Source organism: Pogona vitticeps, chromosome 2, assembly GCF_051106095.1.
Source record: "Pogona vitticeps strain Pit_001003342236 chromosome 2, PviZW2.1, whole genome shotgun sequence".
Classification (NCBI taxonomy): Eukaryota; Metazoa; Chordata; class Lepidosauria; order Squamata; family Agamidae; genus Pogona; species Pogona vitticeps.
Window position 1 is genome coordinate 76,812,832 of NC_135784.1, and position 16,721 is coordinate 76,829,552.

The window sequence follows — 16,721 nt, forward strand, 5'->3', positions numbered from 1 at the left end:
TTTTTTCTTGGGCCCGAATGGATTAATGGGTTTTCAATGCATTCCTATGGGAAATGCATATTCTACCTACGGACTTTTCGACCTGCGGCCACCCTTCCAATACAGATTAAGTCCATAGGTCGAGGGCCCACTGTATTTTAATAATTTTTTAATATATTATCCTCTGTGTTTGTTTGCTTATTTCATTATTATACCACCCATCCAGCCGAAGATCACTCTGGATGGTTTACAACATATAAAACCACATGACCAAAATACAATCAACAGAACAAAGAATAAAAATAATAAAATGTGAACAAATACTACTATCAAAGCATAAAAACACATTAACATAAACCATTCAAAACATAAAAACATTTAATAACGTTATTAACCATATATGCAAAACATGGAAGACAACATGTTTCCATGCAGCATTCTGCCCCCTCTAAAATCAGAATGCAATGTATCCAAAAAGTCTGTAAGTGGCTGAACTAGCTGGGGATTCTGGGAGTTGTTCAAAAATGTTATTTTATCAAGCTACTGCAGGAAACAGGAAGTTTTTTCTTTATTAGGTTTTTAAAATTAGATGTGTAAATGTTTTTAGGTGTTCTACTTCTTTATATTTTTTATATTTTTTTAAAGATTAAAAAAATATGCATGGCTATACTACTGAGCTATGGTTCCCTTCCAACTTTTTTTTTAAAAACACACACACATACATTTGTGTATTCAACAAAATGCCCTTGAACTCTTAGATATATATTGTAGAATTTAGCTACATTAAAAAGCAGAAGCATCTAGTTTAGATATACAGTGGTGCCTCGCTTGACGATTACCCCAGTAGATGACAAAATCGCTTAACGAGGTTTGCGATCGCAAAACTATGTTTCAATGGGGAAAATCCGCTTCATGACAATCGGTTCCCTGCTTCGGGAACCAATTTTTTGCTTCCCGACAATCAAAAACAGCTGATCATTGGGTTTTCAAAATGGCCACCTGCTGTTTTCTGGACCTATTTCCTGAAGACAGCGATCGAAAATGGCTTCCCCTATGGAGGATCTTCATACCGGTTTTCAATGCATTTCAATGGTTTTTTTCTTTCACTTGATGACGATATCGCTTAACAGCGATTTTAAAGGAATGGATTAACGTTGTCAAGTGGGGCACCAATGTAATGGCATTTTAATCAGTAGATGACAGAATACAAAGATTGCAAAGTGAGAAGTAGCAACTGAAGGAGCAATAATAAGTCAGTTTTGTATCTGAGATGTTTTTCTTAAGCCTTACACAAATAATCAAATGTGCTATCATAACAATCCTATCCTTCTCATGCAAAATAATGCTGAGATAACCTTGAGATTAACTTTCTACCACAACTGTTTTCTATTTCAAATATGCTATTTATTTGCACTACCTTATTTGACAGCAATAACCATCAGTAGATGAATGCAGTCTGTGGACACAAGATATTTAGCAAGTGGTCTCCCAACATCTTGGTAAGAGCTCCCAACATCAGCAACAGAAATTAACACTATTTAGTCGTAATTCCATATAGTACAGTGCTAACTGGCATTAATTCTTCCAGATGTCTAATTTATCTATCCTTTTCCAGACTAGAACCATACAGATGGTCAACTGAGGCAATACTATGGAAAAGTATGATGTGGAATATTTTTTTTTAATAATGTAGGAAACGGATTGATTTCAGTCTTACTGAGAAGCAAAACATCTTCTCAGGAAGAGCTCTACTCTTTCCCCAGTATTTATTAAGGATTTTTTAAAGTCCCTGAAAGTAAGAATATATATATATATATATATATAAAATGAACATAACAATATCCTTAATTTAATGTTCCTAGTGTTCGGAAAGAAAACATTCAATCAACTTCATCTGTGTGTCTGAACCCCATTTTTCTAATGTGAAACTCATGTATATCAATGCAGCCTACAAAGGCAGAACCAAGAGGCTCAGCCTAGCAGCATGATACATACATGATTACCTTGACTGGAGCTGACAGGACGAGGCAGAGAGGGAGAGGAAGGATGTAGAGAAAGAGAGGAACAGTTTGATTTTGAACTGGCAGCTGAAAGCTTGGAATCCTCAGTGATCTGAGAAAGAAAAACAGAACAGCTGGGAACAAAGGCCACAACACATCCCTATCCTGAATGACAGCAAGCCCAGATTTATTTGCCAAAAAAAAAAAAAAAAATTGTGTGCACACTCATCCTGGGCTATTTTGCAATCCTCATATATTTTGGTACGCAACTTCTTTTTTAAAGTATGAATACTGACAATGCTATGTAAGTAGTACTTAAACCTACATTAGGTCAAAGCAAATGAACATAAGAAAGTTATCTAGAACAAGCTTATTTCTTGGAGGTGGGGTCCAAAGTTTTCATCAGATTTTTACAAGAGAAATATAATTTTTAAAATGTCAAGAACTACTGATATATATCATTCCAGTGTCTCAGAATCATAATCTATATACTATTCTACTGTCAGCTACCTCTCATCTTTAGACACATTGGCTAGAATTGCACTGGTTTTCTTGTAATGTTTACGTAACCTGAGCTAACTAATTAGGCTATTAGGCTAATTAATAAGTAGTCGGGGACGTGGTGGCGCTGTGGGTTAACCCGCAAAGCCTCTGGCCTGCAAGGTCGTAAGATCAGCAGTTCGAATCCACGCAACAGTGAGCTCCCATGGCTTATCCCAGTTCCTGCCAACCTAGCAGTTCAAAAGCATGTAAAAATGCAAGTAAATTAATAGGTACCACTACAGTGGGAAGGTAATGGTGTTCCATGTCTAGCCGTGTTGACCACATGACCACAGAAACTGTCTACGGACAAAACGCTGGCTCCATGGCTTGGAAATGGGGATGAGCACCGCCCCCTAGAGTCGGACACAACTTGACAGTTTGTCAAGGGGAACCTTTACCTAATAAGTAGTCAGGGTGTGTTTTGGTAATGTTATTGGTCATACAACTAACTGCACAAGTGAGATGTGTCTGAAATGAGTTATTTGGGGCAAGTTACACAGACCTTACAGGAGTACCAAGCGGATTCTGGCCACTTTAAAAATCACCAACTATTTAATATTAACTAAAAGCAAACAAGAGTATATTGACATACAAGACAATGTCCGTAAATTTATACCCCAGATGTCCCCTTTAACACCTATGCCTAGGATTAGGTACAGTATTAGGTTTCCAAGTCTGATGACATTTGAGCCATAAGGTTTCTTTTATAAACTTGTCTCCTTAAGCAAATTGGACAGTTCTTCCTGACAGTGTGATTTATTTTAAGTTAGAGGTTATTGGGAATGTTCTTCTGGACAGCGAGGTTTTTATGTCAAAATCCAGTGGCATATAAGACAGTGTACAAACATGATACCTAAATGGGTTCAATGAATATCAAAAGGTAAAGGAATGTGAGTGTGATAAAACTCAATTCCACTCTAGTTCACAAAGAACTATCCAAACAGGCCACCACTTCAGCAATATAATGGCCAAAGATTATCTCACTGGTGTGAGTCATCAATCCATTCACATATATTCTCACCTTTTTATCAGAATTACTCATTTTGTACTTTACATCCTTCGCTTTTTGTATAGCCTTCAGCACTTCTACGGTGTCAAGTTCTTTTTCAGTGGTTACAGTATTATCCAAACAAACCTGAAGAACATTAAGCAAGTAGCCATTGTTAATCTTTAATAGTAGAAAAAAACTGAACTCCAATAATTCAACCAGAAAACATCAATTCAATAGCTGAAGGACTGTAACAATTAAGATTAAACAAGACTTCAGCTACTTAGCACTAATGCAGGAACAAATAAAACATCTCAACTTAAAAGTGATGTTTCCAATGTGAACCAGTTTAGAATCTTTTGTATAAACAGAGCGGCATTATACTGTCAAACCAAAAGCATGTACCGGTCACAAAGGTGACCCTTATCATCTTATACAGAATTCAAGCAGCACTGCTACTCAAAACAACTGACTACTTTCACACTGCATTATTATACAAAAGTGAAATGCTGCAAGAAAGCCATCCAATATATTATTTTAGATTTACCTCTGAGGCTCTGTCACCAAATTGTGCTAGCACTTTGGTCCTGTAATCAGGGATTATACTCAAAGGATTGTTTGCTAAAATAACCTTTTCCAAGCATGGAAGGCCTCCTATGTTCCTTATTTCATCAATCTGAAACAGACAGATAAACATTTAAGCTTAGAGTCTTTTTGGGGGAAAATACATATTTTGGTAAACATATGGTGATCAGAATCCTATTGCTGACATATGTGTCCATGAGTAGTACTATGATGTAACTTTCTGCAATGAATTGCCACTGATTAGAAAGGCATTGGTCACATGACTAGGTATATATCTGTCACACAATCAGGCATATACCTTGTTAATGCAATTGATACCTGTTAGTAGCAATTTGCCATGAAGAATTATGTGATTTAATTTATGCATGTGTTACCAACCAGATGCTGACCACTAATATAAGCTGATTAGTCTGTTCCCACAATTTATTTTGTTTGATGACTGCTTTCTCTCTTTATAATGATAGACTGTAAACTGGAGGTTCAGAATTCATAAAATAACTATCTATCCTATTGTAAGAGAAGGAATCAAGATCTGCTTATTTTGCATCTACTAATGCAGATCTAAATTTCCTCAATATCACATTAAAGTTGGAGACAGGCAGACTACAAAAAAGACTGGAAATGAGACATGATTTCCTCCAAAAGAGAGGTTATTTACCTTTAACTCTGGTTCTTCAAGTGGTCATCTGTGAATTCACACTAATGGGTTTAATCTGTGCCTGCACAGAAGTCTCTAGAATATTCTAGAGCTTTATGCTACATTTTTTCAGGGACTGCTCCCCTAGCCCATGACGTCCGCCCACCCTCGCAATCACTTCAGTTCCTATGAACAGCCTGCCGCTGCGTCAAGAGATACAGGAGTGACGGACAGAGGGGAGGACAGATAGGAAGTGTGAATTCACAGATGATCACTTGAAGAACCAGAGTTACAGGTAAGTAACTCCTCTTTCTTCTTTGTGGTCTTTGTGAATGCACACTAATGGGTGACTAACAAGCTTACCTTATAGGTGGAGGGATGTCATGGAAGGATCGAATAAAGCACAGCTCTCCCAAATGATGCATCCCTTTTGGCTCTTAAGTCCAGTCTGTAGTGGGTAGCAAATGTGGATGGTGCTGCCCATATGACAGCTTTACAAATGTCTGGGAGTGGGACTCCACAAAGGAATGCTGCAGAAGTAGCTGTCGCTCTGGTGGAATGAGCCTTAATAACAACAGATAAAGGCTGTTTGGCAAGTTGATATGCCAGTTTTATAGTTGAAACGATCCAGCGGGAAATCGTTTGGGAAAAAATATGTGAGCCCCTATGAGGGAGTTGTGGGAGAAGTTCTTGAAATATAAAAGGCAAGAGCCCTTCTGGTGTCCAACATGTGTAAAGATCGTTCCAATTCAGATGTGGGTGACGGAAAATACACAGGCAGAATTAGAGGTTGGGAGACGTGGAAATGGGACACAACTTTTGGTAAGAAGGAAACATCCCGAATAAGAGCAACCTTGTCAGGATGAAATTGGAGAAATGGAGGGTCAATTCTCAAGGCTGCGAGCTCAGAGGCTCCGGGGGCAGAAGTAATTGTGACGAGGAAGAGTGTCTTGAGAGAGAGGAGGTATTCTGAAGTAGTGGCAACTGGTTCAAATGGAGGATGAGAAAGCCGGTGGAGAACAAGGGATAGAGACCATTGGGGAGGAGGTGGAGGTACTAAGGAGCGCATATTGGAAACACCCCATAAAAAGCATTTTAGTATGGGATGTCTAAAAATCGTGGCAGCTGATAAGTAGATCTTGAGAGTTGAAAAGGATAATTGTTTATCAAATAAATAGGAGAGAAACTGTAGGACAGTTTGTAAATTTGTTAGAATAGTAGGTAGATCGTGTTGGAGAGCAAATTTGGTGAACACAGACCACTTGTAGGAATATAGTTTGGCTGTGGAAGGTTTACAGGCATGTGCGAGAATAGCATGCACTGAGGGAAGATTCTCCATGCTGTGAAATGGAGGGTGTGGAGATCTTAGTGGTGGGTCTGGCCCTGATGCTGTGAGAGTAGGTGTGGAACTAGTGGGAAGCAGAGGTAACCGCTGCTGATGGAATGGAGCATGGTGAACCATGGCTGTCGTGGCCACCAAGGAGCAATGAGGATTGCGTTGGCATGGTCGTGTCTGCTTTTGGATATTGTCCTGAGGAGTAGGATAGGAGAAAAGAGGTATATGAGATGCGTAGTCCAATATGCCATGAGTGCATCCCCTAGTAATCCACGTCCCATGCCTGCTCTTGAGAAGAAGAGGTAGCATTTGCCATTTTGAGGTGTAGCAAACATGTCGACTTGTAGCTAACCCCAGAGTTCGCAAAGATGGAGAAACACTGACGGTATGCAGCTGGCTGAGTGTGCCAGTAGATTGTCCTGTGTGGCAATGTGTACTGCCATGGGGAAGATGCGGCATTCCAAACACCATTCCCAAAACTGCACTGTGAGATAAAGAAGTGGAAGGGAGTGTGTGCCTTGCTTGTTGACATAAAATAACGCGGTGTTGTTGTCTGTCGTTACTTGGACGCTGTTGCCGTGGATCACAGGTTCGAAGGCTCTGAATGCCTTGAAGATGGCTAGAAGCTTGAGGCTGTTTATATGGAGGACGGGTTCCATGCGGGACCAGATAGCATGAATGTGAAGATTGTTGCAATGTGCGCCCCATCTGGTAGTGCTTGCATCTGTGGTAATTTATAATGATGGTTGAAGGGGAGTAAAAGGTCGTCTCATGAATAAGTTGGATAAGTTGTCCCACCAAAGAAGTTGGGAGGAGAGTTCGGGAGTGACTTTGATATGTTTTGGTGGTGATTCTGTCGTTGGATCGAAGAGGCTGAGATACCAGAACTGGAGTGAACACATTTTTAGCCTGGTGTGTAGAATGGTAGAGCTTGTAGAGGCCATAAGGTCTAGGAGGCGCTGAGCAGAATGTGCGGTGGCGTGAGTGTGGGGATGACACTGAGTAATGAGGAAGTGAAGTTTGACAGCCCTTTAAGGAAGACTCTTGCTTTTGTAGAGTCGAGAACAGCACCTATGTAAGTGATGCGTTGAGTGGAAGTAAGGATTGATTTTTCTTTGTTGATTTTTACGCCCAGATCCGCGAGGAGGGAGAGAGTCATCTGGATATCTTTCAGAGCCTGAAAGTAAGAGGGAGAGACTACGAGCCATGTATGGAAAGACAGAAATTCCTAGGGTACGTAAATGAGCTGCTACAGGTGCCATGCACTTTGTAAATACTCTTGGTGCTGTAGAAAGGCCGAAGGGGGGGGGGGGGCTTGAATTCGTAGGCGTGATCTCTTATGGTGAATCTGAGAAATTTGTGGTGGTCTTGACATATCATAATATGAAAGTATGTGTCGCTTAGATCTATGATGGCAAACTAGTTGCCCATTTGGAGGGTAGGTAGAACTCGTTCTAATGTGACCATACGAAAACATCTTTCAATGATGTAGTAATTGAATTCTCGAAGGTTGAGGATAGGTCTTAGTCCGCCACCTCGTTTTGGGACGGTGAAGTAATGGGGGAAGAAACCTGGATGGTGTTCTATAGTAGTGATGAGAGATATGGCATCTTTTGAGAGGAGAAACTGAATTTCTTGTTTGAGGACAGCGGATGGTGGTGTTAGAACGATCCTTGATGGAGGCAGGTAATTGAATTCTATGGCATAGCCCGTAGCGATGATAGTGAGTACCGAAGAATCGGTTGTAATAGAAGTCCAGATTGGAAGATGGGCTGATAGACGAGTGGCTGGAGTTGAAGAGAGGTCGGATTCATGGATCTGGGGAATGAGGAAGTCAAAGGCCCAGCTTCTGCTTTTTCTCAGGGCATCGGAAAGATTGTTTTGGATGTTGACGTTGGAATGTCTGTCTAGGTTGAAATGAAGTCATTGATTGGGCTGAGTATTTATTCCTGTTGAAGTATGATTTAGGTTGTTGGTAGAGGTAGGAGTGACACCACTGGGGGCGCTGCAGTCTGTAATATGGCTGGGTATTGTATGACTGAGTTGTCTTTTTCAATTTCTGCAGGTTCTCCAAGATCTCATCAGTCTTCTGATCAAAAAGACCAGAAAGGTAAGTCCTCTATTCTTATCCTGGCGTCATCTGAGATATGTGCGGATCTTAATCATGCATATCTGTGAAGGGCTACTGCAGTAGCCATGTGCCTTGAAGAGGCATCGATCATGTGCCTGGCCGTAATTCTTTCTTGGTGTGCAAGAGCCATGGCCTCCTGGTGGAATGCGAGGCCATGGGACTTGTACTCGTCCGCAGCAGACTGGAGAGATGGGAGAACTTTATTCCACATATAGTGGTGGTAGGCTCCCATAGCTGTAATGTAACTGGCAGCGCAAAGAGTGAATGATGCAAGAGAGTAGATTTTGCATCCTACAATGCACAGTTTTCTCCCCTCCTTGTTGTTGGATGTCATGCTACAGCGGTTACATGTCCTGTTTTGAGTGGCATCCACAATCAGTGAATTAGGAGGTGGATGCTTAAACAAGAAAGCAGTGTTGTCTCCATGTGTCTTGTAAAGGTTTTCAGCCTTCCGAGACATCTGTGGTACAGAAGAAGGTTTTGCCCAGGTTTGTTTAGTGAGTTCCAGCAAGGAAGGAATAAAACTCATGCTTAGAGGCAGAGTTTGTTGTTCATTGATGTCTTCAAAGACCTTGTCTGATTGAACTTGGGAAGGCTGTTGTAAATCAAGTTCCATGGCTTTGGCAATTCGCAGAACTAATTGTAAGTAAGAAGAGAAATCATCAGATGGAGAAGGAGGATTGTCGGTATTGATATCGGAAGGGATTGGGTGGGGATTCTTGGTCTGGTATGGTGGGAAGAATTTGAAGAGAATGAACAGGAGGATAAAGCTGGGGATGCTGGACAGTATTGTGAGAAGGTAGGAGTTGGTTCTGGAGGATCACTGTGAGATCTTGATGAAATGTGTTGAGGCGGTACAGAGGTGACCTGTGATTTGGCGTTCTTATGAAGATGTTTGGTACCGGTGGGTGGAAGCAGAGGGCCTGTGTAGGTAGTGGTTGCTTGTACAGAAGGTTGAGATTGTTGAGCTGAAGCAAATACGTCAGATCACTTTGGGACTGTGGAGTGAGTCTGAGGTATATCATGATGTTTTCTTTTCCATGATGTAAGTTTCAGTATCAGGACGGGTGGTTCAAAACCTTCTTCCGATGAAGACCGAGACTGGCAAGTTTCCTGGTACCATGGTCGATATCTCTCTCCGAGAGAGATGAGTCGGAGAAGTCCGAATCATAATAGTAGTGATGTCTATATTGACGGTCGGAGTAAAAGTCGAGCTCGAACAGATAATGCAGATATGCTCGATATTGAGAGCGTCTGTAGGCAGGGTCGTAGTACTCTGAAGGCTCGTAGAGCCTGACCCTTTTGGACTGCCTGTATCTTATGGGTGGCTCTTGGGACATGAAGGGCCCGGTAGGAGTGACGTGTCTCACGGTATCGGCACCATGTCGAGGTGGTTGCGACATATAATGTTGTTTCCTCATCCTCTTACGGGAAGGAGAAACGTTGGATGCCTGGTACACAGAGTCCGAACCATCCACCGAGATGGGTAGATAGAGGACTTGAATGTGGTGAAGTCAGTATCATCGTGACCTCGGCAGCGTCAATCGGTGATGACGGAGACTGAGCCAGTATTGGAGATTCAAGTTGGCCGGATGGAGGTAACAGGTTCTCTTCTGAGGAATCTATGCATACCGTGGGTTGGTCTTGGAGTGATGGCTGAGCTGGTACTGGTCTGCACGTATGGAAATCAGCAGAAGATTTTTTTATGTTTCCTAGACTTGGATTGCTCCGATATCGAAGGGGACTTCCGTACTGAAGTAGATTTGGTTGAACTCGGAGGTTTAGATTTCATTTTTAAGAGCTTTTAGAAATAGATTTAGCAGATGAAGAGATGGTAGATGGAACCGGAGATTATCTTGGAGGTTGTGGATTATGTGGCTCCATGACTTGAGCAGGTTGGAGTGATTCTTCCCAAAGGAAGGACCTAAGGTGTTATTGCCTTAACTTGAGGGCTTGCTTGGTAAAATTTTTGCAAAACTGACATGAGGAAGTTTGATGGGATTCTCCCGAGCAGAAAAGGCAGATGTTATGGCCGTCTGTCAGAGGAATTTTATTCAAGCACGAGGAGCACCTTTTGAAGGGGGTAAAGGGTGCCATAAATGGTGGGGAAAGGGGAAAAAGGGGGAGAATGGTCCGAGGAAATTAAAGAGTCTCTTGCGATTCCCTAATTGAAGAAGATCATACAGTGGGGTCTCTACTTAAGAACGTCTCTACTTAAGAACAATCCAACTTAAGAACAGCTCCATTTGCTAAATTTTGCTTCTACTTTGGAACAGAAATCCAAGATAAGAACAGGAAAAAAAACCTTTCCTGCTCTTTTTTTAACCTTAGGTCATCTTAGGTTAAAAAAATTCTCCCCCTAGTGGTAGAGTACGTATTAACCAGCTTTGCATTAGTTCCTATGGGAACTAATGCTTCAATGTACGAACGCACCTCTACATAACAATAAAACAGCCAGAACGGATTAATTGGTTTTCAGTCCATTCCTATGGGAAATTTTGCTTCAACTTAAGAACGTTTCAACTTAAGAACACCATTCCAAAACGGATTAAGTTCTTAAGTAGAGGTTTCACTGTAGTTTCTATGGACGGAAAAGAGCAGATACGGATTAAATGGTTTTCAATGCATTCCTATGGGAAATGCAGATTCAACGTAAGAACTTTTCAACTTGAGAACCACCTTCCAATACGGATTAAGTTCTTAAGTAGAGACCCCACTGTACTAGAAGCTTGGGAATGAATGAGAAAGATTTTATTCCTTTTAGAAATCACAACAGATGAATGCAGCTTGACTAGAGGAGAGACCTCAGTGGTGGCAAAAAGAAACTGACGTGATTGTGAGGGCAGGCGGACCTCGTGGGCTAGAGAGGCGGTCCCTGACAAACGTAGCATAAAGCTCTAGAATATTCCAGAGACCTCTGCGCAGGCGCAAATTAAACCCATTAGTGTGCATTCACAGAGACCACGAAAAAGAAGCTGAACTTTTGCAATTGGAAATGTTTTACCATACAGTACAGGTTAGAAATTTGTCATTTAAATATTTAAACAGAGAAGCAAAAGAAGTCAAGATTTTAAGGAAATGAAAAAGGTCTAGCTTGCATGATTTCCAGTATGAGACCACACTGGTTTTTTAATGCTGTCCTTGTTCTAAGCTTGCTGTCTAAAATTCTGTTTTTGTTTCACTTTATAACATGACTGTTGCAATCCAAAACATATAGAACACAGTGAAGGGGTAAACTGAGTGAAAAGATCTGAACTAGTAAACATGTATAAGACCATGCTGCATACTACCTGGTCCACTTTGTTGTTGCTAAGATCCAGGTTAACCAAGGAGTAGAGTTTGTTGAGACCACATAGACTTTCCAAATGATTCCCTGCTAAATTCAGAGTCTTTATGTTCCCAATTTTAGTATGAATGCCTTCTAATGTTGCAAGCTTATTATAGGACAGATCGAGATGAATGAGGTTGTAGAGATGCTGTAACAGAGCACAAAAAAATTACATGTTTCATTTAATAGTATTCACATCACACATCCTATTGACACCCCATTGGCTCCAGAGGAACTTAGAACACTGCAGAGTACATGGTTTGGGATAAACAAGAGAAGAAGGATAACTTTTATGATGTGAGACAAAATCACTTTGAACAATACTACTTGTCACCTTCTGACCTACATATCCGGTTTGCCTCTTACTGCCAAAAATTATTTGATTTATGAGAGGTCTACTGCTAATAAACTTCCTTGCTTAGTATTTAACTTTTTTCTTATTTTCTGTAAAGAGCTATGCAAAGCAAGCATTTCTATAGAAAAAAGTTAAAATACTCCCTAAGGTCAAAAACCCTGATTGTGCCTGAAGAGGGCTTAGATTTTACATGGCATGAGTTTAACATAACTGAGTATAGTAATCTACTTATTTCTTTGTCTGTTGCTTAGATACCTGGCGGGGTGGTGGTGAGGGCAGTCCTTTTACCTTTTGCAATAGCTCATCCTCAGCTATTATTTGCTAATTTCCCAAGATAAAGCAACAGAATCATAAGATTTTTTTAAAAAAGAAATACATAGATAATTTAATCAATAAATATTCAAAACAAACCTGCAAGTTTTCCACTAGCGGCACATCATTGTGGCTTAAATCCAGAAATTCTATCTTCGGCATTAGTTTCTTTAAAAAAAAAGGTAAAGAAAGAGTAATTTTTCAGTACCACTGACACACTGGACTAGATTCTACCCTAAATGTTGTTCAGCTAAATAGTTTGGAAACAGTATTTTTCAAAAAGCAGACCAATATTAACAATGCAAACCTATTTTTTGAAAGTGAGGGAAATTTAAGAAGTCTAGTGGTTTACTGTTCAAAAATTAAAAATCATTAGGCATGATCATTGCCAGAGATATTCACGACATTTGACCATTTCAAAGAAAGCTATTGCAGTGTGTGTGTGTGTGTGTGTGTGTGTGTGTGTGTGTGTGTGTGTGTGTGTGTGTGTGTGTGTGTGTGTGTGTGTGTGTGTGTGTGTGTGTACACACACACACACACACATTTCCCTTTTTTCCTGGAAAAGTGGAATTTCTCAGAAATTTTACATTTCTAAACAATACCAGAGTTCTTAAGCGTGTTCTCCCTCAACAGAAAAAATGGATTTTTTTTGGAAATTTTACATCTCTACTCCTTTCAAAATCTGTCTGAAACATTTTTATGAAGTCTTACCACAGAATCATCAATTTGAGCGATGCTATTGTGGCTCATATCTAAGGTTGTTAAAGTTCTCCATGTAGGAATAACTGCTGTCACGGGACAATTTGAAGATGCTCCCTCTGGCTCCCACTGGTCAAATTCATAGGCCTCAGGCACTAGGACCTCCTATCCAAACCATGCACAAGGAAAAAAAACTATGTGAAGTTTATCTTTCTTCCTTCCCCTAAGATGTTTTCATTTTCTAAACCACTTTTATGAAGAATTTTTAAATGCAGTAAGAGATTGATGCCAAAAGAGAAAGAGTGCTTATTTCAATATCCCATTACTTTCAAAAGGACTAATGTGCCTGCCCTCCACAGACGACACACTTCCCTCTCCTCTTTAAAATGTGCTTACAGGCCACAGAACTGGTTTCGCAGAAAAATGATAAAATATATACTTGCAACCAATTTAGGAAATGAGGATGAGATCATGCCATTCTCAGTTGATTAAACAGTAAATACGCCAAGGTGTGTTGAACGTTTGTGTGCAAAATAGCACGACCAGCATTGTTTTTCCTTACTAGTTGTCATTTTTAAAACATCCAAAGCAATTTTTGTGTTTAAAATCTCAGTGTCAATCTAGTGTTCACAGAAAACCCTAATCAGCTTGGATGTCTGTTTACTTCTGGTGTGTTATTTGTACTACTTAAACCCACCCAATTTATCCTCAACTCCTCCTTGGTGACCACAAGTCCCTATCATTTTGTCCACGTCTTCTTACTCTCCCAAGGGTCCAGTTCCTTTCTCCTACGTAATCTTGTTCCTACAATTTAGTCTCTTCCATCACCATTCAATCCTACATCTCACCTTCTTAGTCTGAAATTATTACCGTGTTTCCCCGAAAATAAGACAGGATCTTATATTAATGTTTGTTCAAAATAAAGAGGGCTTATTTTCAGGGAATGTTTTACTTTTTTCATGTACAACAATTTGCATTTATTCAAATACATTCATGACATCTTCTTCTGGTTGCTGCACAATGGTGGAGAGCGGGGTTTCACTTAACTGGGGCTTATTTTTGGGGGTAGGGTTTATATTAAGAGCATCCTGAAAAATCATACTAGGGCTTATTTTCAGGTTAGGCCTTATTTTAGAGGAAACAGGGTAGTCAGAATAATAATTTAAAAAACCTAAACTAGTAAACAGGAGATACCAGTGTGCTTTTCTTTAGGTCACTTTCGGCATGTCAAAAAACATACAAGGAATTTTCTTACACATCTACTTTGTTTTGTCATGAATTACTATACTACATAATTGTAAATGATTCCAATTTTAGTCTTACCATCATGGAAGTTGCTGAAAACTGAACACTCAGTGTTGCTAAGGTATGCCTTGAGAATGTAAGCCCTTTAATAAGCCTCGCACCACAGTGGTTTATCTGTTTTGAGAAGGTAACATAAAAGAAAATGAAAGAGCAGCTATTTAATGTGGAATTAACTATTAGTAGACCACTCCCGTAGATTTATGGACAATGAATAAATATATCCAATATTTTACTAATATCCTCTTGGCAAAACATTCCGTATATAATAGATTCAACTGTATCTATTCAAACAGAATGAAACCAAGCAGGAGGGAAATAATTACACAAATCTCAGACATATGGATGTTCTTGCAAAAGCTACAAAGAAAATGAGTTGGATCCGGGGGGGGGGGATTCTCCTGACAACTCAACCCACAAAAATGTCTCATTCATGGTTAGTCTAGCTACGTATAACCCAGTTTATGTAGATAGGACAGTGCTACTGGAAATAAATAAGCTGGGACTCAAAGCTTAGTCATAGAGAGAAGACATATATTGCAAATGCAAAACTTGTCTACAATTTTTCTGCACTATCCATGGAGAAGGGAGTGCTTAGCCTGAGGAAGAGGATTTCATCCATGAAAGCTTGCTACTTATTTAATTTTCTAGTGGTCCAATAAAAGGTATTACCCACTCCTGAATTTGTGTAATCTTGGGGACCACAGGGCCTACTCCTTGTACTTTCTGGATACAAATGGTAGTTTCTAGTATTGCTGGTGAAGACAAAGAGAAGATAAAAACACCACTGCCAGAATCCTTGGAAGAGGTTGCTGACCAAGGTTTTGAAATTATTTGAGAGTATAAACAGCTTTACATATTCACAACTAATGGAAAACAAATACTGGCCAGAATTTTATTGCATTGTTCCTCCTGTGGAATATGAACGACAGGAGCAGTAGCAGATTGCAGCTGATTAAAGAATTCTTTTTCCAAGTTCACACATGAACGATGGAATAAAAACAGAAGTATTTAATCATCAGCAATTTGTCAATGTCATGCCTACTCCACAGGTTAAAATCTTTACCAGAATACTGGCTACAAAAGTATATATCAAGTACAATGTTAAACATTTTGAGTACTCAAATTTCAATATTTTCTAGAACACTTTGTATCAAATAGCCAGTACAGTGGTGCCTCGCACAGCGAAGTTAATCCATTCCGGATTAACCCTCGCTGTGTGAAAGCATCATTGAACGGAACGTAAAAACCCATTGGAACGCATTAAACATGGTTTAATGCGTTCCAATTGGGCCGAATACTCACTGTTCAGCGATGCTTCAGGATGGCAGGCAGCCATTTTTGCGCCCTCCCCTCGCTTTATGAGGCCGCAAAAACACTGCGCGCGGCCATTTTGGGGCTTCCGGCGGCCATTTTGTAGCCGCCGAACAGCTGATCGGTGGGTCGCAAAGCGAAGGTCGGTAAGCGAACCGCTTACTGACCTTCGCTCTGCGATTTTCGCCCTATGCAGGCACCGTTTTGCGATCGCATTTGCGATCGCAAAACCGGCCTCGTAGAGCGAATTCATCGCTCTATGAGGCGCCCGTTGTGCGAGGCACCACTGTATAGTGTAGTGGACAAGGTTGGCATAAGATGTAAGAGACCTGGGCCCATATACCCACATTCACTGCAGGACAGCACTGGTTAAATCACTTCCTCAAATAGGTCATACATTGGAAACCCTACCAGGGTCATTAGTCAGAATCAACGTGACAATACATAACATACAAACTATATACCAAACTCTTTTCAGACTTACCTGTATCTGATGAAGAGACTTAAATATTGATAGGTCAAAAGGTAAAAGATGTTCCTGAATGTTACTAGTTCCAAAAGGCCCACGTGTCCCAGTTATCTAATAATGAAAATAGAGATACAGTCAACCCTTGATTTATGAACTTAATCCATTCCGGAAGTCAGTTCATAAATTGGAAAGTTCATAAATCGAGCCAGCATTTCCCACAGGAATACAATGGAAACCAATTAATCTGTTCCGGCCGAAGTCCTCCCATGGTGCTGGGGAAGCAAATCTTTTCACCCGATGTTGCCGCGGCTGCTGAGTCCCCTTCGCGCCAGGCCAGGGACTGAGCTCAGCCCGGCGCGAAGGGGACTCAGCATCGGGTGAAAGGAGGGAGCTGATTTTTCCCCGGCCGCCCGGCTTGCTTCTCGTTTGGAAAAGCAAGCCTGGCGGCCGGGGAGAAATTGGCTCCCTCCTTTCACCCAATGCTGCCAGGGCTGCTTCCTTTTTGGTTTCAGAGGTTTCAAAGGGCTTCCTCTGATGTCGGAGGAAGCCTTTTGAAAGCTCCAAAGACAAGGAGGAACCGCAGGAAATATGAATTTCCCGCCCTTTCTCCCTGCCTTTTGGGTTCGTAACTCGATCTATGTTCGCAAGTAGGGTCTGCTACTTGTGATGAGATCGGGTTCGTAACCCAAAATGTTCGCAACTAGGGCCGTTCGTAAGTCGAAGGCCCACTGTAGTACTAGACA

General features: G+C 40.7%; 1 protein-coding gene across 3 annotated transcripts in view; it reads right to left on the reverse strand.

The window, feature by feature from the left end:
* Nucleotides 1-16,721, reverse strand: part of NISCH (nischarin) — a 51,719-nt gene that overhangs the window by 14,801 nt on the left and 20,197 nt on the right. The window contains exons 6-13 of one of the 3 annotated variants that reach the window (XR_013541734.1): nucleotides 15,994-16,089; nucleotides 14,217-14,312; nucleotides 12,906-13,058; nucleotides 12,294-12,362; nucleotides 11,490-11,675; nucleotides 4,058-4,186; nucleotides 3,544-3,657; nucleotides 1,975-2,091 (exon numbers count right to left, since the gene is read on the reverse strand). Coding sequence is in view for 2 of the 3 variants with exons in the window: in XM_020796711.3 (XP_020652370.3) it covers nucleotides 1,983-2,091; nucleotides 3,544-3,657; nucleotides 4,058-4,186; nucleotides 11,490-11,675; nucleotides 12,294-12,362; nucleotides 12,906-13,058; nucleotides 14,217-14,312; nucleotides 15,994-16,089 (952 nt within the window). In the remaining variant the exon portion in view is untranslated. The remainder of the gene's footprint in view (nucleotides 1-1,974; nucleotides 2,092-3,543; nucleotides 3,658-4,057; nucleotides 4,187-11,489; nucleotides 11,676-12,293; nucleotides 12,363-12,905; nucleotides 13,059-14,216; nucleotides 14,313-15,993; nucleotides 16,090-16,721) is intronic. The other 2 variants (XM_020796711.3, XM_020796712.3) reach the window with 2 other exon arrangements.